General features: G+C 42.5%; 1 protein-coding gene across 1 annotated transcript in view; it reads left to right on the top strand.

The window, feature by feature from the left end:
- Positions 1-26,725, top strand: part of PIGN (phosphatidylinositol glycan anchor biosynthesis class N) — a 535,187-nt gene that overhangs the window by 209,910 nt on the left and 298,552 nt on the right. The window contains 1 exon segment of the mRNA XM_029590493.1: positions 4,413-4,505. Coding sequence (XP_029446353.1) covers positions 4,413-4,505 — 93 coding nt within the window.

The following is a 26,725-nucleotide window of genomic DNA, read 5'->3' as shown; positions in this document are numbered from 1 at the left end:
CAGTGATCTCTTGGCAAAACGTCTTCAAGAATCTGCTGCTCAGGAACTTCTGTCTTTAGTTACAACAGGCTATACCTTTGTTACGGATTACCAGCAGTTTATAGTTTATTATTCTTTATATACCAACATATCGGGGTTCCATCATATCAGTTTACAATAAATAAACATAAAGCAAAAACACATATGTTCATTAAAATTAAATACAAATCAGCATAATAAAATCACAATAAATAAGTACTAAAATTCTAATACTAAAAATTAATTATAGTACATACTATAATTAATAAAATGACTACTTATGTTACTCTATACTAAAATCAATATAAATAGCAGCACTTTCCTAAAACAGTCCTAAAATCTATGTTTTCAAATGAGGACATAACTCCAAGATCTCAAAGATCTGGGGGCCATCCCTATGTAAGGATTTACGTCTTGGCCTGTCCAGTGTGTACCACTACCAAGGTCCCTCGTGAAAGCCTCTCTGGTGAATTAAATCACTCCCAATTCCTTCAGTACCATGGATCCATCTCTCCATGAACATTATTAATCATTTTCCAAGCTTACCCAAATGTAGTAGTGAATAGTTTTTCATAGCTGGCATATTTCATTTCCATGCCCAAGCTGCCATCAGCACTACAGCTTATAATCATTTCTATAAGGGAAATTGTCCACTTACAAGAAATTCCAACCTCCATTTTTTTCAAAACGAGGGCCTCAGTTCATTGCTAACTTTTGATTAGCCTTCTTTAGGGACTTGGATATTAAACTCCTTTTCTCTTCAGGATATTATCCCCAGACTAATGACCGGATTGAGATGGGCAATCAAGACTAGAGCAGTTCCTGCAATAATTGTTTCTGCTTATCAGAATGACTAGGTGAAGTTGTCAGTATATCTAGGTAAATATGTCAGTATATCTACAGGGATGTTCCTGTTTTTTACGATGCTATCCTATTTCTTTACCTTCTGCCCCAGCTACTGGTCCTTGTGGTTGATGATCTGGTTGGGCATTTCCAGAGAATGTGAATGCAGGTGCGCAGCAATCTGGGGAGAAATGCAGCTCGGCAGAAAACATTTGTAGACCATTATCATCAGGAGCCTGGATACCATTTGGGTGATAAAATCTGGTTGGTCACAAAGAATCTATGCTTGAATCTTCCTTGTGCCAAGCTAGGCTCTACATTTATAAGCCCTTATACCATTATAGAAAGAATCAACTTAGTGATGATGCATCCCCAGCTTCCTGATTCCTTCCTCGTTTCATGTTTCTTTACTTCAGCCAGCTACACTGGGCTCTTTTGGTTAGACACTAGATACCTCCAACTTCAACCTTGATCAGTGGTCAACCTGAATGTAAAATGGAGGAAATTCTGGATTCCGGGGTAGGCCTTAACAAATCACAATATTTGGTTTATTGGAAAGGTTATAGTACCAAGGAGAGTTCCTGGATTGATGCTAACAATTTTCATGTAACTCATCTTCTAAGGTTTCTCACAGGGCAGCCTAAATAATATCTGAAGGCTATCCTTGAAAGAGTTTTGATGAGCAGTTCTCACCTCCTGCAGGCAGGGGCCTCTGTGGGCTTTGGAGACTGCTCATTCCTCCCAAATTCTTGGTCCACTTTTCCTGTTGTCAACCATCTTGTTTCCTGTCTGGCCATATATAATTCCTAGCTTCCATGCAGCATGTTGCCAGAGCTTGGTTCTCATTCTCCAACCCCTCTCATTGGCATCCTGCTACTATAGTTGATCTCACTGTGTTGACTCCAGTGTATTCTTGCTTCTCCAGATTTGCTGATTTCTCTTATCTGGTCTTCCTGGTTCCAAGAAGTTTTAACAAACGCCAATCCCTTGCATATATCTGTTCTGTGGTACCCAAATAGACTTAATAGTATGAATTATGTAAAAATTTTCAGCCGATACTATTACTTCTCTACTATGTAAGTGAGACAGACCATATTACACTGTAAATGTTCATTTATTAACATGCATTGTTTTCAATTAGCTAAATTAACTTTACAGACAATGAAAATCATAATATCTAATAAGTTCTTATGATTTTCTGGAAATAAGTATTTAAATAATAATGATTTCCATATAACAGTCTTATAGGAGATTTCTGAATTAATTCCCAAAATAACTTTAATTTTGACCCAAATGTTTCTCCAAAAAAGTATGACTATTAGGGCAATAATACAACATATGATCTAATGCCCCAGTCTCTTTTAAGCAAAATCAACATGTATTAGACATTGAGGAGTTAACTTTTTGCAGTTTTACTAATGTCCATATTACTCTGTAAGAGATAAATATAATCATTGGTGTAACGACACCAAAAGTGAATTCTTCACACATTTCCACAAAGTATATTTCCATTGCTCCAGATCTAGAAGTTTATTTCCTTCATGCTTCTGTAGCCTACCCCTGGATTCTATCCTATATTTTAATATTTTGTTGAAGCTATAAGCACATTAATTACTGACTTAAAACAAAGTGTAACTATCTTTAGCTTGTTTACCAAGATGGTAATCTCTTTTTTTTTTACCCTACTTACCAAAGGGAAAGAAGACTTATGAGATCACTATGTTTAATTACCCGTACACTCTGCCTCATGTATAAGATCAATTGCTAATATGTACTAGAAAACGTCACTTGATAGATACCAGTGCTTGCCTATGATTAGCACCTCTGTAACCAATGTTTGTTGAGTTATAATTATGAATGTCACTTTGTAAACCATTGTGATCTATACATGGAACGACAGTATATAAAATGTCTGAATAAATGTTTGGTTGTGTATTCCTAATAACTTTCTTGTTTTGTGTCATATCCATGCTAAATGTTCAGGACATGTCAGGGGTACATGAGGACTCTTAACAGGATAGGTTATTTTCAAATCCATTCTTAAGCATAAACATGCACATGCTTGCATTCCAGAAAGTAGGTAATGCAACACTTTCATATAAGTGGGCATAGAAATCTCATTTCCCATTACTCATGAAGGTATTCAATGAGTCCTCTCAGTCTCAAAAGGATTTTCAAATTTAACTTCTAAGAGTTGATGTGCAAATTCTTCAAAGAATGCTATTGGGTCATTACCTTCTGCACCTTCTGACAGACTCAGAATTCTAACATCATTTCAACAACTGTGATTGTTAGCTTCTTCAAATTTCTTTCTTAAATCTTTAATCAATTCAGATTCTTTTTGAAGTTGCGACAAAAGTCTTCAACAATGAACACCTTTCCTTTCACTTTATCACTGCTTAAATAGATTGAAGTGTACTGTGAAAGCAGATATCTCTTTTTTAGTGCCCTGAATTGTATTGCAGTTTATCATTAACATTTCTCTGAAATAGGCCCATTTGACCCTAATCATAACTGGAGGGCCCTGTCTTTCTGTGACACCATTTTTATTAGGGTTGGTGAATACTATTTCACCCTCTTCCTATTCCTCAAGGCTGCAAATGCTACTTCAGTTTTAGAAATTATACTAGTTGACAATCAGGTCTATATTCAAAAAATCTAGATGCCTAATTAAAGGAATTAGACTTGTAGATGTGTCTTAATGAAAATTCCCCTTCATTGGGTGCTTAAAGTGGGTGAGGCTAGGGTGTGGTCAGGTCACGGGAATTAAGTTAGGCACTCTGTGCTGATTTTCAGTGTTAGGCACCTGTATTAGATACCTTAGTTCTAGAAATCTAAGTAAGGCATCTATTTTCAAAGATAGGAACTTTAGTTTTGTGCTAATATTGGCATCTAAATTTAGGCTCTCAACTTTTTTTTGAATACCTGCTTCGCTGTGACTACATAAACATTCTAGAGTTAATTTAACATATGAAAACATAAAACTAACAGTCTCCTCCCAGACTGGTCAATTTCATATCCATCTGAGTTCATTCACAACCACCACCCTATGCTGACTTTTCTAAGTTACTCCTCTGCTGTTTCTCAGATCTCCCAGAAACTCGTATGTTTAGAAGAGATTTTATATATTGCATCATGTAAAATGCTATCTCATTGGTAAATATAGCAATTGTCTATTATTTGTGACATCACAGACAGTATGGATTAATGAGATCTAATACGTGAGATAATTTAGGACTCTTTTTCTGAATAGAGCTGATTCTGGATATGCAGGAGAATTGCACTCCTAAAGTTTGAAGAGATTAAAAATAAAAGTATTAAAAGTAACATTTTTATTTGATATAGTTTGCATAAAACAACTTGTATGCACTTTCGAAAAACTGTTTAGTTTTCTGTGAGCTTAGTTATTCTATAAGTACTTTGCTGCCTCCCTATTCTTGGTTGAAAACAATGTTCCAGTCTTCATCTGTTTTTTCTGATCAAATTTAAATAAATTATTTCTGTGAATAAGAATATGAAGTTAACTAATTTATGATGATATTTGCTTACAGGGAACTCTTCCTTTGGAATATCTAAACAACAGTGATCTTTTTAAAGCAGAAAGCATGTTTACAAATGCTGTTCAGATCCTGGAGCAATTTAAGGTAAATAGTTGACATCTGTTTCTGAAAAAATATACTTCTCTATTGACAAGCAGGGCTGAATTAGCCATGACAAATGATTGATGTCATTCACCGGCACCAAATGGCCTCATCTCTCTAGCTCAGAGCTTTTACTACTCAGCAGGCATGGGAGTTCCTGTTCATGCACTACCTCATGAGCCTGGTGTATCCGGTCTTGTTGGCCAAATGCCAAGGACAGGACAGATGTAAAGAATTGACTCACTTTAGAACAGGATCATTGGAATCCAGCCGGGGCATTGCCCAAACTAGGTCTGCCTGGTATAAAAGGCTTACAATAAGCTCTCCGTCAGGGGCATCTAAGTGAGAGGTATAGGGGTGCAGACAGAAAAGCTTGTAATGGTGAATAAATCCCCACAGCTCATCTCAAATCTTGCAGGCAAGGGCCTTCAAAGCTCCATGGTTGATGTAAAGGGCCGAGAGTGTGGTTCCTCCATCCCAGGGGTAGTCTCCTGAAGTATGGCCACCTGTTATTGCAAGGTCTGGATCTGAGCTTGCATGACTTGGACCACATCCATGAGGCCTTGCAAAACCCCTGACATCCCAGCTGGTGCCTCCATCTGGCCTGGCTGGTCCAAGTTGTCATGGGGCCTTCATCCAATGCCAGAGCCTTGCAAGTTGAGCCTGAAGGTGCAGGCCATAGCCTGATTTGATGGCTAGATTTCTGGTGTGGATCAGGAAAATGGGCCAGCTGAGCCTCATTTTCCTGGGCAAAGACCTGAGGAGACTTTTGGACCAGCTAAGGTGTGTTAGGTGAGGGCTTCTTTTATCCAGCCCTCAGTTTGGAGACATACTTAGACTGGTCGGATTAGGGATTTGCAGAGGTGTGGACGATCCCCACCCTGTAGACTAGGTGATTATATTGAGGTGTCCTGGGAGGCAGTAAATCTGATGGCTAATCATGAAAGTCTGAGCTCCAGAGGTCATGGGTTAAAGGACCGCCTTTCCTGACACAGGCATGCTAGCCCAACTAGATGAAACGGACAGGGGCTATGTGTACTCCTAGGTTGATAGCATCATTGTGTCTGGTGTTACCAAAGAAGAGGTTCAGGAACATACACAGAGAATGCTAGAGCTCATACAGAAAACAGGGTTCAAAACCAACCTGGCAAAGACAGGTTTGATACAAAAGCAGGTTCAAGACTTTGGTACTATTTTTAGGAAAGAGGGCAGAGAAGCTGACCAAAGAAAACTCACAGTCCTATTAGATAGCCCTGCCCCCACAGATGTTTACTCATTAAGACTGTCACTAGGAAGTTTTAACTTCCTAAGATCCTACTTTGTCCAGGATGCATAATTGGCTGCACCACTCTACTTAAAATTAAAAAGTCAATGGGAATGGACTTCTGTGCATGAAAAACATCTTTTATAAATTGAAACAGGCTGCTCTGCAAGTACATACTTCTAAATTTCCTGACAGTACCAAACCATTCATCTTCAGACTAGCTACATTTGCTGAAGGCCTTGCAGCAATACTTCTGCAGACAAATGAAGATGACTAATGGGTCTCCATAGCCTATGATTCATACGAGCTGTAAGGAGCCAATGTAAACTATGACCCTTGTGAGCGTGAATTTCTAGCTTCTAAATATTTCCATTTGTGTGTACATGACGTGGTTACTTCCATGAGTACCTCTGGTTTTCAGCTAACATGGATACTAAGTCTGGCCAGTAGGTATCACCATTGTATGATAGCTGAATCTGAAGGGCTCCTTGGGTGCCTTAACCTCTTGACTGATCACCTGAGCTTTGGGGTTTGTCTTTGTCCCCTGACAGACACCAAATAGTACAGTACCTAACAGCCTCAAGAGAAGTAGATAGCTTCCCCTATGGCATCAAGATGTTATTGCAGGTCCCAATGCTCCTAGGGTCTGTAAGGGGCTGTTTGGCCCTGGAGCTCCCTGGTGAAGTGTAAAAAGCAGGGGAATCTCATGAAATCTTTCCCATCCTCTCTGCTGCAAGATTATACAGCAAAAGTGTTAAAAATAGATAACGTGATTAGCTCCTCCCAGTCCCCAAGCCCCCCTCCCTTATTTAAAAAAAGTATTTACCCTGCCCCATTCCTGTTCACTTATTTACCATGGTGACACAGTGGTAAAGGAATCAGCACCCCTTAAGCATCCAGGGCCTGTAACATCCTATCCAAAATGGCACTGGCCAGCCTCAGGTTCTCTTTTGCCCAGTCACATGTCAGCTATTTTGGATATGAAGTCATGCCCTAGAACAGCCCATGCTAGCCAGTATGCATGATGACTGTGTTATAGAATATTGCAGGATACTTACATTAATGGGGTATGAAAGCAGACCCCCCTCTATTATGACATATCTGTTAAGGATTCTGAAAAGGTGATGCAGTGATAAAACCCTTGTATGTGGCATATGAGGCTTCAGTGACCAATGTTGCCTCCTAACCTTTCAGGCTTATAGAAAAGGGGGTCCTTGAATTGTGAGGTGATGACAGAAATGCAGGCATTGAGGATGTAAATGATGTATATAAAGGAAAATAGCTAATTTACTTTGAATGCTATCCCTTCATACAGGCCGTCGGAGCGCACTGTTAACCCTCGATTGGACGCGCGTTTTCGACGTGCTAGCATTACCCCTTATTCAATAAGGGGCCGAAAACGCGCGTCCAAACCCCCTCCCCCCCGAACCTAATAGCGCCCGCAACATGCAAATGCATGTTGATGGCCCTATTATTTATTTATTTATTTATTTATTTAGTATATTTATATACCGTTTTACCAGTATAACACTATTAGGTATTCCCGCGCGATTCAGAAAGAAAAATGTGCAGCCAAGCCGCACATTTTACTTTCAGAAATTAGCGCCTACCCAGAGGGTGCATGGAAAAGCAGTAAAAACTGCTTTTCCGTGCACCCTCCGACTTAATATGGCGATATTAAGTCAGAGGTCCTGAAAATTACCAAAAGTAAAAAAAAAAAAAAAAAATTTGAAGTCGGCTCATGGGTCGAAAACCGGACGCTCAATTTTGCCGGCGTCCGGATTCTGAACCGTGGCTGTCAGCGGGCTCGAGAACAGACGCCGGCAAAATTGAGCATCAGCTGTCAAACCCGCTGACAGCCGCCGCTCCGGTCCAAAAGGAGGCGCTAGGGACGCGCTAGGGACTTTACTGTATGAGCCCGATAGAGATGATAAATGTTAGGCAAGGATGCAAAAAAATGATTGTGTAGGTGAGATCAAGTAATTTAGGCTGTTTTCCATTTGAACACATGCTGGTCTTGCATGCTAGCAGTTCCTTGTGCCTTGAAGCTTGCTGAGGCATTGGTGGTTTATTTTCTGATTACAATGTTTTCTTTTGCTGGGTGTGGGTATATAGGGGTTTTCCCCATTGGTTTCCTTGAAGCTGGAGGAGTATGCAAAGGAGGTAGTGTAGGCAGGAGATTTTAGCTTATCATTTTATTAAAACATTTCTATGTTGCTTTATATTGCTGTTAGATGGCCCAAGCATGTCCACTGCCTTTTCCCCACTGATGATGCAAATTCAGTAAGGAGTGTTGAGGCTCATACATAGAGAAATAAGCCAGTTAATGCATTCCATGACTCAAGGAAGGGCAGGTCTGAAGTGGCTCAGGAGATATCCATTTTTGCTCTGTTTGCTCTTATTTGGGCCTCCTGCATATACCCCCTGTGCTCCAGCTTTGAATAACAACTATATTTGCCAGCCTTTCCTGGCTTGAATAGCTGTTTTGACTCCACCTTCTTTCTGGCTGCCAAATAAGCGCATCAACCCCAAGATGTTTAAAATATGTTTATAAATGCTGAAATGGTAAGGCTTAATTATTTCAGAATATATGTTGTTTAAATTTTTGAACTCCTGTGCACTCTTGGGTATTTTTATTTTCAGAAACTGTAATTTTTATCCTAAATTTATTGTGGCCATTTGAAACATGTTTACCACATTGATCTGGATAGAAGCAGATTTGTCATCCTACAAAACAGTCTTTCTTCCAGTGCGCTGACCATTTTTTAAAACCACTTTTCTCTGAACTCAGTTGCTGCAACCTCGACAAATTGTGAGCTGGGCTGTGAAATGAATATCAAATCAGCTTGCAGCCCTGTCAATGCAGTAAGCATGTTTTAATTTTTAGCGACTGGCAGATACTTGCAGAACACATTAGTGATGTATACATTCACTCTGTAACACTTGCTTGTATTCTTGCTAAAGATATTAGTATTCTGAAATTGTATTCCCAGATATTTTGAATTGTTTAGAATAAGGATTTTCATTTGGATAAAAGCATCCAATCAAGTTGTATTAAACAACTGAAAGCATTTTTCCTAAAATAATATTTGGTGGTGGTGTTATCTAATAGCATGAAGAATTACACAAATAATTCCCAAATATAATAGCATGAGTTGTATGTCTATTTCTTCTCCAAAAGCCATTCTTTATTATGGCTAGAGACGTATGTATGTGTTTTAGGGACGTAGCTCTTGTTGATACGTGGGAAGGGGGGGGGGGGGCGATTTACCCAATTTGAGGCCTGCAACAAAGCAGAGATGAATATTTGGGCCAGCCAGTGAATAAAAATATTTACTTTTCAAAACTGAAGCAGGGGCTGTTCAAGAAGCCAGATAGAGACAAATTGGATGAAAATGAGCATATAATGAAGGATTTCAGGCCCAACCTGCTCTGAGCTATGGAGTGCATTAATTGCCTCATTTTGCTACATTCACTCCAGGAGAGAGGGGGTGGCAGCATGGCCATTTGGCTAGGGCCTACAATTTTCAAGGGGCCTACTTTTGTTGGGCAAAATTTAAAAAAAAGCTAAATATATCTATTTCTAACATGTATAAATAAAAATTTCAATTGTAATTAAAGAATTTGCTAACGAAAAAGCTCGTAAAGCCTTCTTAAATAAATAATTATTTGGGAAATTTAGAAAACGATTTCTCTTATTAAGTATCACATCAGAACCTTACAGAGGGGCCTACTTTCTTAGCTGGCACGGGCCTAATTCCTGCTCTTTCCTGCTCTGACTACATTTGAGCCTTATCCCTTTTCCAAAATGAAAAGTCCTTAGTTTAATGTTGGTCTTCTATAAACAAACAAACAAATAAACAAAAAAAAAACATGGTAGGTAAGCCACTCAAAGCATGAGGAGGATGTTATATCAGAATGATTGGAGAGCAGGAAGCCCCAAAACACTTGCCCTTATCATTCCCCACACAGGCTCATTTGCATACTTTTTAAAACACTTATTCACTGTGACTGTATAGGAATCAGTGGGGAAAGGGCCAGCATTCAAACATAAAGAAAAAAAAAAGTAATTTATTGTTGTCAGAAGATACATTTGCAGTGCCTTAGCAAGCTGTGGGCAGGATGAAGGGCTGACAGGCAATGGCAGTGTGTGTCTAAAAGTAAATAGAAAACACTTTTATTTCTGAATAAATAAAAGTGTTTTATATATTAATTTGAGTAATATTGTATAAAGCGTAGAATGTTTTATACCTCTGTGGGGATTAATGTGATTATTAGTATACAGAGGTTATTGTTTACTCCTGATTGTTGTAAAAGTAAATAAAAACATTTGTTCTTATCTATAGAAACTGTTCTTAACTCCATCTTGCCTTCCCAACATGTCGTGCTTCAGGGAGGTGAGCCCTTGGGCCACTGTCAAATTGATGCAGCCTGGTTCTTGAAAGTAAGGACCAGGCTCTGAAAGGCAGCAGCTGAGGTGTTGCAGGCTGCGGTTGGGGTGGACAGAGACTAGGAGCGGCCTGAGGTTGGGGTTGGCAGAGCTTAGGCAGAGACGTCAAAGGTCAAGGCAGTTCAGCAATGATAGGACAATCCAAAGGTAAAGATGAGCAGGGCAGGTAAATACAGGATTGGAGCAGAGGCAGAAACCGGAAAACAGGCAAGACGACCAGCAGGGACAGAAGTCAGGATCAGGAGCAAAGACAACACCTAAACAGAGGTATCCAGAAGGACTTATTGCTGAGGCACTGTCTCACTGCACTGAACTCCCTTATATGCAAGGAGAGTGGTGATAATGTTAGCCAGCACCCACAGAAAGCCTTGAATGCAGGTCCTATAAAGGCTCAGGAGCTGCAGTCTATTTCCTAGTCAGAGACACTGGATGTAGCATGGTACTGGGAGCTTTGTTGGAGGAACCTGTGGTCGAAGGGCACTGCTGGAGAGGTAAGGGGCATTACACAACTGTACTCTCCATAAAAGCAGAGCATTCACTGGATTCAGGTTACATAACTTTCTCTAACACATACCCTGCCATCTTCCATCCCCCGTTGCTGGAATGCTCTTCCTTTCTCCTAAACCCCTTCCACACTGATTAGCAAGGAAAGGGACATCAGCCACTGGAGCCTCATCTGTCACACTGAAGTAATCCATCACCATATTACCCACCCTGCATCCCCAGAGCTCACATCAGAATATTGAGGGTGCTGCCTTTATCCCATACCTTCCACAATATAGCCATCTTGCACTCCGATTGGCATAGTGCTTTCAAGGCCAGGATGCTCTGCACACCTCCTGCTTTCGCCGCTCTGAACAGCTATGCATGTCAATACTTATATAGGAAACCATGCCTTGCCAGTGGACACATATGCAGGCCAAAGAGGTACCATGTCTTCATGCCTTTTCTGTCAAGTTTTATAATTAGAATCATCAGTCTTTTGGATGTGCCTAAGCATCATAAGCAGTCCTGGCCCTACCCAGTTAGCATCACTCAACACATTGTAGAAAAGACATCTTTCACATGCCCATGTTCATTGCCTGATTGAGAGCTAGCATAGCCAATGCTCTGTTCCATAGGAGTTGGATTGGGGTGGGCCAAAGGGGCCGTGGCACAACAACATAAGAAAATGCCATACTGGGTCAGACCAAGGGTCCATCAAGCCCAGCATCCTGTTTCCAACAGTGGCCAATCCAGGCCATAAGAACCTGGCAAGTACCCAAAAACTAAGTCTATTCCATGTAACCATTGCTAATGGCAGTGGCTATTCTCTAAGTGAACTTAATAGCAGGTAATGGACTTCTCCTCCAAGAACTTATCCAATCCTTTTTTTAAACACAGCTATACTAACTGCACGAACCACATTCTCTGGCAACAAATTCCAGAGTTTAATTGTGCGTTGAGTAAAAAATAACTTTCTCCGATTAGTTTTAAATGTGCCCCATGCTAACTTCATGGAGTGCCCCCTAGTCTTTCTACTATCCGAAAGAGTAAATAACCGATTCACATCTACCCGTTCTAGACCTCTCATGATTTTAAACATCTCTATCATATCTAACCCTTCCTGCAGAATCACTTCTGGAGATCTGGGGCTGGGTTGGGAGGGCAGCAGCTGTTCAGTAGCAGAGGGAGAGCAGTGATATCTCTGCCACATCTACCATCTCTGCAGCTGTGGGCCCAACTACTGCTTTGAACTGCATGGGACTCTGTATAGTCGCAGGGTTCAAAGCAACAGTCGGACCAGGTGGCAGAGGAGGAGGAGGCAGCATCACCATTCTCCCCTTCCTGCTGCTGATCAATAGGGAAGGGGATTGGGCAGAGGGGGAGAAAGAGAGACCAGTGAGGGGGGGTAGGGGGGCAGAGATTGGTTGGCTTGGACCCTCCAACCAAAAATGCATTTTGCTTCCCCTGCTCTGTTCAAGGACTCATCCACTGCTCCAGCCACAGCCCTCCAACTTTCCTTCAGCTGGTCCTCCAGTGCCAGTGAGCAGGGAGAACAACTCTTGAAGAGTCTGTTAGTCTGGTATGTCTTGTCTCCTGTTTTTTTTTATATAACAAAGGTAAGGTTCACATATATGTCCTGCTTAGATCAGTTCACCTTCTTCAGTATGTTGTTAAACTGTACTTTTATTATTTATTTATTTATTTATCTATTTATTTATTTAAAGGCTTTTATATACCGGAGTTCATGCACTAGTGCATACCACTTCGGTTTACACAGAACAAGGATCAGAAAATTACATCAAACAGATTGAACAATTAAACAAATATGCAATTACATCCAACGATTGGGTATAAATAACATGGCTAACTTAGTAGGAACTTAGAGTTTGAGGTAAAGGAGAGAAATAGTACCAAGTGGTAACAGAACAATGTTAATAGCTAAATAATAAATATAAATAGTAAATACAAATTCTTATAATAAATACAGATGCTTACAGATTATAGTCTTCATGAAAAGTTTACGTCTACAGAATAGGGTTAAGTAAATAAGAACTGGCGGTTATTTCTTTAGGAGTGAAGACTTCAAAAACTGAGGTTACATCTGGATTAAGAGGTATTGGTGTAGCATGCTCAAATATTTAATGATTTGGAATTGTGAGACGAAGGATAAAAATTAGGAGTTGTTTGATATGATTATAAAAGCGAGAATGAATCAAGTTCTGGGACGTGGTTAATTATTAATATCTGCACCTTAGAAGCCGGATTTATCAGAGACGTTTCAATTTTGCTTTGGTGCTTTTTCCATTGAAAATACCAAGATGATTTCAATGATATACTTGGACTAATTTTTACCATGGATCAAAAGCTTATAGCTCTATAATATAGGCTGCCGGAGATCTTACATTTGTAATTGTTTTTTAAGGCAGCACTAAAGAGCTATGGACACCACAAACAGAGATGGTAGCTTGACTGTCATCAGACTGTTAGTTTTAAAGTAATAGAATGCTGATTATTGCTCAGAATAAGCTGGTGTAGTTTCTGTAAACCACAAGATGCTTTTTATGGAAAATTCATAAGGTCCAAACTTAGCTAGAAAAACCATCTGAATATTGATCCCCAATTACTTATCTCTTAAGACCAAAAATAGTTAGAGACCAGGAACACCTGAATTCATAGCATCCAATGTTCTTACTTAATCAAGACATCAAAATATATACCAGAATACTGACAAATAGGATAGGTGATGTAATAACCTTGTTGACATCTGAAAATAAAGTGGAATTTATTCCAGGCAGACAGTCATTAGTATCAGAAGATTGCTTGCTACAATAGAGCAGGCAAGTTCTCCTAATACCCCCTGACTAGTAGTCAACACTGATGCAGAAGAAGCCTTTGATCACATGTTCTGGTCATATTTATCCTTAAAAACTGGTTCACTCAATCATTGAGAGGATAAGCTCCTTTATGCATTCCTTAAGGCAAGTGTATTAACCAATCAAGTAGTATCAGAAGAATTCTTGCTTCGTGAACCAAGGCAAGGTTGTTCTTGTTGCTTCTTCTTGTCCTTTCTTTTCATTCTGAGCCTGGAATGCCTGGTCTGAAAAATATAAAACTCAGAGGCTTAAAAAAAAGATATCAACGAGAGCCAAAATCATTAAAATAAACCTCTTTCCCATAACATATTAGCATCTAGACAGATGGATTCAGGACCAGTGGGTTTTGCACCTCTACCAGCAGATGGAGATGGAGCAAACTGATGTCACAGAATATATATACTCCTGCAGTGACATCAGCCTGCCAGTATTCTCCATCTCCAGCAGATGGTGGATGTGCATTTCCCTACTGGGGATTGCTTTAAAATTTAGAAGAGAATTAATTGGAGATTTGAGTTGCCCCGCTCTCCTGCGATGAAATCTAATGGTCCCTCATCCAGTTGAGAATTCCTGAGGTGATTTCCGTGGTCCCTCAGATGAGTGCCTTGATCCGGTAGCCGGTTCTTCAACCGGCGTGGTCTTAGCTGAATTAAGAGCTCAAAGGCAGCAGGTTCTTGAAGCCGAGTGCAGCGTTTATGGTATATGCCATCTCCCCCCACAGCTGCAGACCATTCCTGTACTCAGCCGGGAAGGCTGAGCTCAGGTAAGTTTAAAAAAAAAAAAAAAGTCAGAGACAGAGTAGAGGGGTTATTGTAGGACTTCCTCCGGTCTTCATGTCCGGTGTGCCGTTCCAATGTTCGTTCCCGCTCCCATAGGAGTTAAGGGAACTGGGCAGCCTGGAGAGTTGTACAGCCCGGGTGGGCTTAGCCCCGCTGTTAGGCTTCTTTCGGTGCACCCCGTGGTAGGCTGTGGTGGACTTTTTGCACACTTTTTTCTGTGCATTCGGCTACCTTTTACAGGACCATTGGTGCGCGCAAGTGTGTCCGGCTGTGCGTCCGAATTGTGCACCCAATTTCTTTTGGGCGAGCTGCCTGTGTGCACATTCTGGCACATATCGGTTTTGTGTCCAGGTATGGTGTGGTGACAGTGTACTTAGTTTTGCGGCACATAGACTTGGGACGCCTAAATTTTGTGCACCTAATTTTTTTCCCTGGACACCTGTTAAGCGTACTGACGGACTAATGGCACCAGTGGTTAAGAAACCTAAGTGCCCTTCCCTCTGAGCTGCCTGTCCTATTCAGGCATCTCAGCTTAGAGTGCCCTCTAACTTGTGCCAGCACTGCTTAGAGGCTCAGGGAGAATTATCTTCCTCTGGTTCTTCCCGGCCCAATGATGGCCTGGTTAAGGACATGTCAGGAGAGACGCCTGACCTTGGAACTCCATTGACTGGTTCCTCAGTAGGGGATGGCAGCTTAGTGGGCGCCGCACAAGTACCTTCTGGTTTTAGCATGGATCATTCTGCCTTTTCTTGGGTAGAATTTTTTAAAGGATTAAAATCCTTTCTTCAGGCACAGTCCTCAGTCCCATCCAATCCTGTTATGTCAGATCCTCAGGCGGTGGCCTCTCCTTCTTCCGATACTGTTTTAGCGCCGAAGTACATCCCAATGAATACATAAATAACAATTTCCTGGCGTGTAGCCAGATGGACTCAGAACAAATGGGATAGTATCCGCGTGCTAGCAGTTGGAGACGGATCTGACGTCAGCACGGGGTATATAGCCCCACAGGAAGCGTAGTTATTCAGTAATTTCCGTCTCCAAAGCAGTTTGGAGTGCCTGCACGCTAGTTGAGCATGCTTTCCAAGACTACTTTAATTTTTCTCTTTTCTTATCATTCTAGATTCTACGTTCCTTTCTTCTCTCTTCAACTTTGGAGCCCCGCGCTCCTGGGGTAGATACCCGAAGGTTCCTCCCCCAGTTGAGCTCCCGGGGTGATTGCCTTGCTCCCCCGGCGGTGGAAGTCCTCGGTCCTGCCGAAGCGCGGCAGTGAAACAGCCCCCGGGTGAGTTCGGGTGCGGCATACGAGGCCCTCGGTCCCGGCGTGGACGAGGTAGCGGGTGCATTTCCTCAATTGCGGCGGTGAGGTGGTCCCTTCCCCCGCGGCCAGAGACCGTCTGAGTTCCAACCGGGAAGCGCCGAAGCTGGTAAGGAGTACAGCTCTTCTACGGGTCTCCGAAGTGCAGAGGATCAGCGGCGTGGCACGCCGTGGAGGACGCCATTTTGGGGCCTTGTTCAGGTACTTCGCGCCCGTAATAGGCGCAGCTTTCTTCCTCCTTGTGCGTATATGGCTTGGTTTTCTGTGAATTACTGAGCACCTATTGAATGCCACTGAGCGTATATCGCTAGCCGCATATTGCTGTGAGCCTATTGAAGGCCGTTGTGAGTATATTGCTGACTGCATACTACTGAGAGCCTATTGAAGGCCGTTGAGAGTGTATTGCTCACCGCTTATTGCTGACAGCCTATTGCATGCCAATTAAGCGTATATTACTAATCGCTTCCTGTTGATATCCTAGTGAAGGCCATTGAGCATATATTGCTGATTGCATATTGCTGAATGCCTATTGAATATCCTTGAGCGTATATTGCTGATTGCATATTGCTGAAAGCCTATTGAATGCCTTTGAGCGTATATTACTGATTGCATATTGCTGAAAGCCTATTGCATACCATTGTGCGTATATTACTGAGTGCATATTGCTGAAAGCCTATTGCATACCATTGTGCGTATATTACTGAGTGCATATTGCTGAAAGCCTATTGCATACCATTGTGCGTATATTACTGAGTGCATATTGCTGAAAGCCTATTGCATACCATTGAGCGTATATTGCTGATTGCATATTGCTAAACGCTTATTGAAGGCCATTGAGCGTATGTTGCTGATTGCATATTGCTAAAAAAAAAAAAATAAAAAAAAAAAAGCCTGTTGACTGCCATTGCACGGATCTCTTGACCGCCTACGGCTGAGCACACGTTGAGCGCACCTCTTGCTGCCGCGTACTATTATTGAGCGCCTGTTGTATTAAGCGCCTTTTGCTGCCGCATATTATTATTGAGCGCCTGTTGTATTAAGCGCCTTTTGCTGCCGCATATTATTATTGAGCGCCTGTTGTCTTGAGCGCCTTTTGCTGCCGCGTATTATTATTGCGCACCTGTTGTATTAAGCGCCTTTTGCTGACGCATCTCCTTGATTGTGCGCCAGCCATATTACGCGCCGGTTGCTGCCGCATCCTATTATTGAGTGCATATTGTTCCATGGATCAGAACACAGCAGCGCCATATAGAACCACCCTCAGGCCATGACCGGTCTCAGCCTCGATTTCTTGACAGTTCCCCAGGTGCTACCCTGGAATTAGGGAGCGGTCTCGAACAGGACATGAGAAGACTACTGGCAGGGGAGCCTCTTCCCCTGCCTCCTCTCCGGGACCTCCTACGTCAGGGTCCGATCCTCCACGAGGATCCAGCTCAATTCTATCTTACGGTCTGGCCATTGAAAGGGCTAGACTGAAGAAAAGAGGTTACTCGGAGCCCGTGATTGATACACTTCTCCGAGCTCGCAAGTTTTCCACATCCCTCACCTACGTTCGCATCTGGAGAATATTTGAAGCATGGTGCGACACTCACGGCACCAATCCCCATGCGACCACTATCCCTATTGTGTTGGATTTCCTGCAGGATGGACTTCAGAAGGGTCTCTCCCTCAGCTCCATCAAAGTTCAGGTGGCTGCGCTGTCTTGCTATGGTCCCAGGAGGGATGGCAAGACCATCGCCAAGCACCCAGATGTTTCTCGTTTCCTGCAAGGAATCAAGCATATTCGTCCGCCACTGAAGTGGCCTGTGCCCTTATGGAACCTTAATCTTGTTTTGGATTTCCTCGCGGGCTCCACCTTCAGACCCCTCGGGGGCTATCTCTCCGTTCTCTAACCTTGAAGATGGTATTCCTATTGGCGGTCTGTTCGGCACACCGCATCTCAGAGCTGCAAGCACTGTCCTGCCGTGATCCCTTTCTCAGAATCACTCCTGAGGCTATCCATCTTCGGACGGTTCCCTCATTTCTACCTAAAGTGATTTCACAGTTTCATCTTAACCAAACCATATCCTTGCCTACCACGGCGGGTTTGAAGAAATCTGAAGAAGGGCGTTTATTACGCCATCTCGACATTGGCAGATGGCTTCCCAGATATCTGGAAGTGACACAAGATTTACGAAAGACGGACCATCTGTTCGTCTTGCACAGCGGTAAGAGACAGGGTGAAGCGGCCTCTCGGCCCACCATCGCCCGCTGGATTAAAGAAGTTATCCGAGCAGCTTACGTGGAGGCTGGGAAGTCTCCGCCTCTACGAGTCAAGGCTCATTCTACCAGAGCTCAAGCGGCATCCTGGGCGGAATCCAAGATGCTATCGCCTGCGGAAATATGTAAAGCAGCGACATGGTCCTCCCTCCATACCTTTTCCAGATTCTACTGTCTGGATGTCCAGGCCAGGGAGAACTCCGCATTTGCGAGGGCGGTATTTACATGGTCCTCAGGCAGCCTCCCGCCCAGGCTGGGAGTAAAGCTTTGGTACATCCCATTCGTTCTGAGTCCATCTGGCTACACGCCAGGAAATGTTGAGATTACTACCTGATAATCTCCTTTTCCTTAGTGTAGACAGATTGACTCAGCATCCCGCCCAGCTGCCTGTGTACATGGGTTTCACCGATGCAAGGTAAGCCATGTCATCTATTTCTATAAGAGCGTACACTCTACCAGGTGTCAACGCCTTCCGGTTGGAAATGCTGGCGGTCTCCAGCTACTATCAATCGGTCAGGGGAATCCTGTTTCACTTTTCACTGAGCGTCGGTACACATCTCAATAAACAGCTTTTGCAAGGAAGATTACTGAATAGCTACGCTTCCTGTGGGGCTATATACCCCGTGCTGACGTCAGATCCGTCTCCAACTGCTAGCACGCGAATACTATCCCATTCGTTCTGAGTCCATCTGTCTACACTAAGGAAAAGGAGATTATCAGGTAGTAATCTCAACATTAAATACTGAGAATGAACCGTATGTACTCATCCAAGAGACATGTATAAAAGGACAATTTAAGTCAGAAATCAAATAGTCTATAATGAATTATTTGTTACCGGTTATTAATGGCACCTTTTGTAAAGTTTAAGCTATTTGTTACTATATGTGCCTTTTTGTAAACCATTATGATGGTAAATAACTTAATGACAGTATAGAAAATCTTTTAAATAAATAAATAAATGCTTTATTTATTTAAAAGATTTTCTATACTGTCATTAAGTTATTTAAGTTATACACAAGAAGAATCCAGATGGCACTGATGATGAGGCAGATATTGAATCTCTGGAGGATGGGGAAATTCCTCCAGGACTGGAACCGTATATGACTATGTTGCAGTTCTTTCATAGAGATGAACTTCCAGCCCTGATTTCCCAGATGTTGAAGATGCTGGGAGTACCTAGGGCAGATTCCATGTCTGAGCCAAAGAAAAATCCCATTTTGGTTTCTTTGCATAAAGCATCTTGTTTTTTCCCTGTTATGGAGGCCATTCAAGAATTGATTGATCTTGAGTGGGATACCCCAGAGGCAAATTTCAAAGGGGGTTGAACCTTGGAAGGCCTGTGCCCCCTGGATACAGTGGTAAGAGCATCTGCTTTTTCTGAAAGTGGATGTGCTTGTCTGTGCCGACTCTAAATGGATGACTATCCCCATGGAGGGAGGAGCGGCCTCGAAAGATGTGCATGATAAGAGGATTGAGGTCATCCTTAAACAAACATTTGAAGCAGTGGCAATGACATTGCAGATAGCTTCCTGTTGTTCCCTGGTGGCCCGCTCTTGTTTGCTTCTCTCTCAGGAGGTTGATGATACTATAGTGAATTGTAGGGCAATTATGGAACCCGCCGCCGCCTTTTGAGCAGATGTGGGCTGTGATTTGTTTCATACCTTAGCCAGAGTAGTGGCTTTGGTAATAGCAGCCAGGCGTCAGTTATGGCTGAAAAATTATGACTGATGCAACCTCCAAAGCTAATCATACAAAATTGCCTTTTAAAGGCGCATTTTTGTTTGGGCGTGAGTTGGAGAAACTGGCCAGTAAGTGGGGTGATTCCCTGGTTCCTCGGTTGCCAGAGGCTAAGAAGCAGTTTCCACGCCCCTTTGGTATGAGGGGTCGTCTCAGGGGTTTGTTTATTTATTGATTGATTGATTTTATTTATTGATTGATTTTATATACTGTTGTTTGGAGGAATCATCACAACAGTTTACAAAATTTAGGAAGAGCAGTAAAAACATAGAATTATAAAAATAAAACAATAATAGTATAAATATATAATATCAGAGAGGCAATGATAATAAGAGGTAGTAATAATTAAATAGAATACAAATGAAATAAAATAATAAGAACAGTTAAATAATAGAATCAATAAATTTAAATAAAATGAGATAAAATAAAGAGGTGGTATATTAATGAGGCTGACTGTTATGTGATTTGCTCTGGTTCTGTATAAGCCTTGTTAAAAAGCCATGTCTTTAGTTCCAAGCAATTTCGTCCCTACAGAGGGATGACCTTTCGAGGACTCGGTCTTTCGGCAGGTCTCAGTCCTTTTGTCCCAAACAGCCCAAGCGAGGCACAGGCTTGGGTAGTGGAACCTCCTGAGCCTCTCAATGAAGGCTTGCTGACCCATCCCCAGGAACAGGAGATAGGGGAGTGCCTCTCTCTCTTTTATCAGTGTTGGGTCGGGATCACTGGGTCCTGGAGGTAATACAAGAAGGTTATGTACTGGAGTTTCTCAGTGTTCTTCGGGATGTGTTCATGGTGTCTCCCTGCCACTCCCCGCAGAAGAAGCAGGCAGTGGAGTGTACACTGTTAAGGCTCCTCAGTCTGAGTACTGTTGTTCCAGTACCCATGTCTCAAGAAAATCCTGGTCGATATTCAATTTATTTCGTTGTGTCCAAGATGGAGGGCTCCTTTCATCCCCGTCCTGGATCTTAAAGGAGTCAACTGTCATTTGCAGTTGACTTATTTTCACATGGAAACATTGTGCTCAGTGTTAATGGCTGTGCAGTCGTGGGAATTTCTGACCTCCTTGGATCTGTCAGAGGTGTACCTCCATATTCCCATCCAATTGGAGCACCAACATTTTCTGCATTTTGTGGTTTTGGGATGATATCAGTTTCGAGTGCACCTTTTAATCTGGCCACCACTCCCAGAACTTTTTCCAAGGTTATAGTGGTTTTGGCGGCAGAGTTTAGAAAAGATGGCATCCTGGTACATCCATATTTGGATGACTAATTGATTCGGGCCAAGTTTCTGGAAGAGAGCCGCCTGGTGACCCGCAAGGTGATCTCCCTGTTGCAAGAGCTTGGTTGGGTGGTGAACCTGCCAAGAGCAGTCTTCAGCATCCTAATTGTTGGAGTATCTGGGTATTTAGTTCGACATGAGGCAGGGCAAAGTTTTCCTGCTGGAAGCTCGTATTCAGAAGTTGATGACACAGATGAGTCTCTTGATGAACACTATAAGCCCGACAGTATAGTCCTATCTACAGGTACTCGGTTTAATGGTGGCAACCTTGGAAGTGGTGCCGTGGGCAAGGGCGCATAAGCATCCTCTTCAGCACTCCCTGCTGTCACATTGGAACCCGCAGACTCAGGACTATTTGATTCAGCTCCACCTACCAATGGAAGTCTGCTCTCACCTTCAGTGGTGGTTGCAAGTGGATCATCTGAGAAAGGGAATTTCCCTGACATCGCTGGACTGGTTGGCTCTCATGACACATGTGAGCCTCCAGGGTTGGGGAGCTCACTGTCAGGAACTAATGGCGCAAGGGCACTTGACTACAGAAGAGTTTCTCTGTAACATCAATTGGCTGGAAGCCCAGGTGGTCCGATTGTCATGCTTGCAGTTTCGGCGGTAGGCTGCAAGGTCGAGCAGTCCGAGTAATATTGGACAACGTAATGACGGTGGCTTACACCAGTTGGCAGGGAGGAGCCAAGAGCCAGCAAGAGTCGCAGGAGAGAGGCCAACTTATGGAATGGACGCAAGTTCATCTTCAAGAGATCTCAGCCTCGCTCATTGCAGGACAAAACAATGTAAGAGCAGACTTTCTCAGCAGGGAGAGTCTGGACCCGGGAGAATGAGAAATGTCAGACAAGACATTTCAGTTCATAGTGAATTGCTGGAACCTTCCATTTCTAAACCTGCTGGTGACTTCTCACAATGCGAAGGTTCCTCGATTCTTCAGTCACAGGAGAGATCTGAAGTCCTTGGGTATCGATGCTCTTGTGTATGTCTGGCTGGAGGACAAGCTGCTGTATGCCTTTCCCTGTGGCCCATGTTGGGCAGAATAGTTTGGAGGGTGGAAGGGGGATGGTGCTTTTGGTGGCACCGGATCGGCCCAGGAGACAGTGGTATGCAGATCTGCGAAGACTCCTGGTAGATTCCCCACTCCGTCTTCCGGCGCACAGGAATCTGTTGCATCAGGGACCTGTTCTTCATGAAGACTTGGTTTTGTCTTACAGTATGGCCTTGAGAGAGTTCGCTTGTTGAAGCATGGATATTATACTGCAGTGATTGCTACCTTGCTATGAGCATGAACATTCTCCATTTCCGTAGCCTATGAGCGGGTTTGGCAAGTATTTGAGGCTTGGTGTGAAGATCGAGGAGTGCTTCCTCATTCATTTAGGATCCCACTCATTTTGGAATTTTTGCATGATAGATTGAATAAAGGGTTGGCCCTTAATTCCTTAAAGGTACATGTACTGGCTCTTGCCTGTTTCAGGGGCCAGGTGAATGGTGAATACTTATTGTCTCATCATGATGTGGCCCGTTTCTTGAGGGGAGTGAAACATCTTCATCCTTCCTTACGGTTATCAGTGCCCTTGTGTTGTCTTAATCTGGTGTTGGACTTCTTGGCGGGCCCTACGTTTTGACCATTGCGTAGCCTTTCATTGCGAATACTGATCTTGAAAAAGGTGTTTCTGGTGGTGATATGTTCTGCGCATTGAATTTTCAAGCTGCAGGCCTTGTCTTGCTTGGAGCTGTTCCTTCAGGTGTCTCCAGGAGCGATACAGCTGTGTACTGTTCCTTCTTTCTTGCTTAAAGTGGTCTGAGAGTTTCACTTGAATCAGTCCATTTCCTTGCTATCTCTAGATAAGGAAAAAGATGTGGAGGAATATTGCCTGTTGCGTCCTTGGATGTCAAGAGACATGTCGTGAGGTATCTGGAGGATTCTAAACCTTTTCAAAAGATGGATCGCCTGTTTGGCCTTCATGGTGGAGATAAAAGGGTGAGCTGGCTTCGTGGACTACAGTTGCTTGCTAGATTAAGGAGGTAGTCACGGCTGCTCATGTAGCAACTGAAAAGCCGTTGCCTACTCAGGTTCAGACTCATTCCACTAGGGCTCAGGCAGTATCATGGGCGGAGGTTAGATTGTTGTCTCCCTTCGACATTTGCCGAGCTTTAACATGCTCCTCTTTACACACCTTTTCGAGGTATTATCATCTGGCCTTAGAAGACCCAGCCTTTGCACATGCAATTTTACCTGGGCCACGGGCAGCTTCCCATTCTATTTGGGAGTAGCTTGGATACATCCCACCGATCCTGAAGCCATATATTTAGATGCTAGGAAATGAGAAATTACTGCTTTCCTGATAATTTCCTTTTCCTTAATATAGACAGATGGATTCAGCTTTCTGCCCTTAGCTGCCTGAATAATTGTGTTATGGTCGTCATGTGTAGCTATGTGTTCCAGGGGTTACTGGTAAGTGTACTTCCAGTCCCTAGATTAGTGTTCATCCATTCTTTGCCTGAGTTCAGTGTTTCCTGTTAGTTGAGTACAGAAATGTTTGTAATTAATCAAGTTTTTGCTAGCCTGTCCACAGTTGATGTTCGAAGTGAATTCTGGCAGGCTGATGTCACTGCAGGAGTATATATACTGTGACGTCTGTTTGCTCTGACTCCATCTGCTGGGAGAGGTGCGTAACCCACTAGTCCTAAATCCATCTGTCTAGATTAAGGAAAAGGAAATTATCACGTAAGTAGTAATTTCTCAGTCTTGCTTCTATCAAATCCAGAGGCCTCATGCTCAGAAGCGCTAGGCTTGATTTGATAGATTTAGTCGTTTTTGGCATTTAAAGTCAGTTTAAATAAATCTGAGTTGTTGAATCTGACTGGAATGTTGGTGCCTTGTTAGAAAGGAATTTGTCATTTAAAATAAGCTAACAGGAAATTTAAATAGATCTTTGAATCCCTAGAAAGCTACAAATTCTTTATTGACTTAACTTTATTCCTGTGCTTAACAAACTAGAACAGACCCCAGTTAGTTGTCGGAATCCCTCAATTTCAATAATTGGCAGGATTCAACTGTTTAAATATCCATTTGGTCCAAATGAATCTACCTAGTACAAATGCTTCTATTAGTATTACTAAAGAACAACTTGCAAAGGACTGATAAAGCCATATCCCTGTTTTTATGGCAGTCCTTAGGAAGTACAATCAGACATGTTTGTTTTGCCATGCCAGTGATTGACTTAAAGATAAGTCCATCTTTAGTCCTTTGTAGATGGAGATTTAGAATAGCTTTTAAGTCTTCATTTTATATTGCAAGCAAAGGCTAACATGATCCCGGCCTATATTAAACAAAGTATTTTAATCCCTACCAAGGGATGAGCCAAGGAATTAATTAGGAAATGGATGCAACTGTCGTCTTACTATTCTAAATTTTTACCCCTAAGGGGCAATATAGACCTTTTACCTGGACTTTTCTCCAAGGTCTTAAATGATTGGTCTCTGAAAGGGTTGAACTCCAATTATAACCTCATTTCAACAAATTGGACATCCATGTGTATTTCTAGCAAATAAAGGATCATTTTATACTCCCTAATAAGGACTTCTGTGCTTTCCTACAAGTGAGGCATTACCTCATATCTATGTAGCTTTCTAATGAGAATGTTGCTGCAACAGCCAGACTCGATACATTTCTCCTTACACCCCCAAAAAGTGACAGTTCCATCTCCCTTTCTCATTGCTTCTTAAATGATGAACAAGCTGGTAATGCTTTCAGTAATTTAAAATCAAACTGGCATGAAGACCGAGCTAAAGATTTGTCCTCAGACCTGTTGTCTTGAACTAGCAGGTTGGAGTCATGGAGCACCCTATAGAAGCAGTACAGGGCTGCAGAACAGGACTGGAAATGGTCTTCTGCCTAACCAACCTCCTCTCTTACAGGTTGAGCCCTTGGGTTCTAGGGGCTGGTAGGTCTTGTCTTCTGTGGAACATCAGGGCATGGACTGAGAGCTGCGTACAGACTGGGAGCTGTCAGGCGCAGGCTGGATGAGGCAATGCAGACTGAAAACTAAAGGCAGGCACAGGCAAGGGCTAGATACAGAGCATAGGCTGGGGCTTGGACCTGAGGCAAGGGCAAGAGCAAGGCCTGAGAAATAGACAAGGGGCTGAACTGGACAGGATTGGACAAAGATAGAACAAAGAAGCTCTATAGGGCACAAGGCTGGCAAGGTAATCCTAATAGACCTGGAGGCCACAAATTAAAACAGGAAAGTCCAGTAGGGCACAGAGCATAACAGGGAGATCTGAGAGGCTGCAGAGCAAGGCCTGAAGGCCTGGAATAGCCCACAGCAAAGGAAGATGTATTCCACACATTAAGAAAGATGGAAGGAAGGGTAAACGATTACTGGCCTGGTTAAAAGGTGAGGTGAAAGAGGCTGTTTTAGCCAAAAGATCTTCATTCAAAAATTAGAAGAAGGATCCAACAGAAGAAAATAGGATAAAACATAAGCACTGGCAAGTTAAATGTAAGACATTGATAAAACAGGCTAAGAGAGAATTTGAAAAGAAGTTGGCCGTAGAGGCAAAAACTCACAGTAAAAACGTTTTAAAATATATCTGAAGCAGAAAGCATTCGAGGGAGTCAGTTGGACCGTTAGATGATCGAGGGGTTAAAGGGGCACTTGGAGAAGATAAGGCCATCACGGAAAGATTAAACTATTTCTTTTCTTTGGTGTTTACTTTGGTGAAGAGGATGTTGGAGAGATACCCATTCCAGAGAAGGTTTTAAGAACATAAGAACATGCCATACTGGGTCAGAGCAAGGGTCTATCAAGCTCAGCATCCTGTTTCCAACAGTGGCCAATTCAGGCCATAAGAACCTGGCAAGTACCCAAAAACTAACTTTCATCGGTGATTCAGCTGAACTGAACCAAATCACGGTGAACCTAGAAGATGTGGTAGGCCTGATTGACAAACGGAAGAGTAGTAAATCACCTGGACCAGATGGTATACACCCCAGGGATCTGAAGGAACTTGAAAATGAAATTTCATATCTGTTAGTTAAAATTTGTAACCTATCATTAAAATCTTCCATTGTACCTGAAGATTGGAGGGAGGCTAATGTAATCCCAATATTTAAAAAGGCTCCAGAGGCACTCTGGGAAACTACAGACCAATTAGCCTGATGTCAGCTCCAGGAAAAATAGTGGAATGTGTTCTAAAGATCAAAATCACAGAACATATAGAAAGACTTTGGTTTAATGGAGCAAAGTCCCTTAATATCTCCCCAGTTTCTATGTAAAACCTCCTCCCTCCACCCCGTCCCCCCCTTTTTTGCCCCCCTCCCCCCTAGTTCTTTTATCAGTTACACTGTGAAGCCCTGTTGGCCAGTTTGTTGTTCTATGGAAACCGATGTGATGTTTTCTTAACGATTGTTGGTATATAAAAAACTTTAAATAAATAAAATAAATAATAAATATGGCTTACCCAACGCAAGTCTTGCCTCACAAATCTGCTTCACATTTTTGAAGGAGTTAATAAACATATAGATCTAGGGGAATGGTGGATGTACTGTATTTGGATTTTCAGAAGGCATTTGACAAAGTTCCTCATGAGAGACTTCTAAGAAAAGTAAAAAGTCATGGGATAGATGGCGATGTCCTTTTGTGGATTACAAACTGGTTAAAAGACAGGAAACAGAGTAGGATTAAATGGGCAGTTTTCTTAATGGAAAAGGGTATACAGTGGAGTGCCTCAAGGATCTGTACTAGGACCCATGCTTTTCAATATTTTTATAAAT

Source organism: Rhinatrema bivittatum, chromosome 2 (genome assembly GCF_901001135.1).
Source record: "Rhinatrema bivittatum chromosome 2, aRhiBiv1.1, whole genome shotgun sequence".
NCBI classification, from domain to species: Eukaryota; Metazoa; Chordata; class Amphibia; order Gymnophiona; family Rhinatrematidae; genus Rhinatrema; species Rhinatrema bivittatum.
Note: the sequence above shows the minus strand (reverse complement) of the source record. Positions and strands in the feature narration are given on the sequence as shown.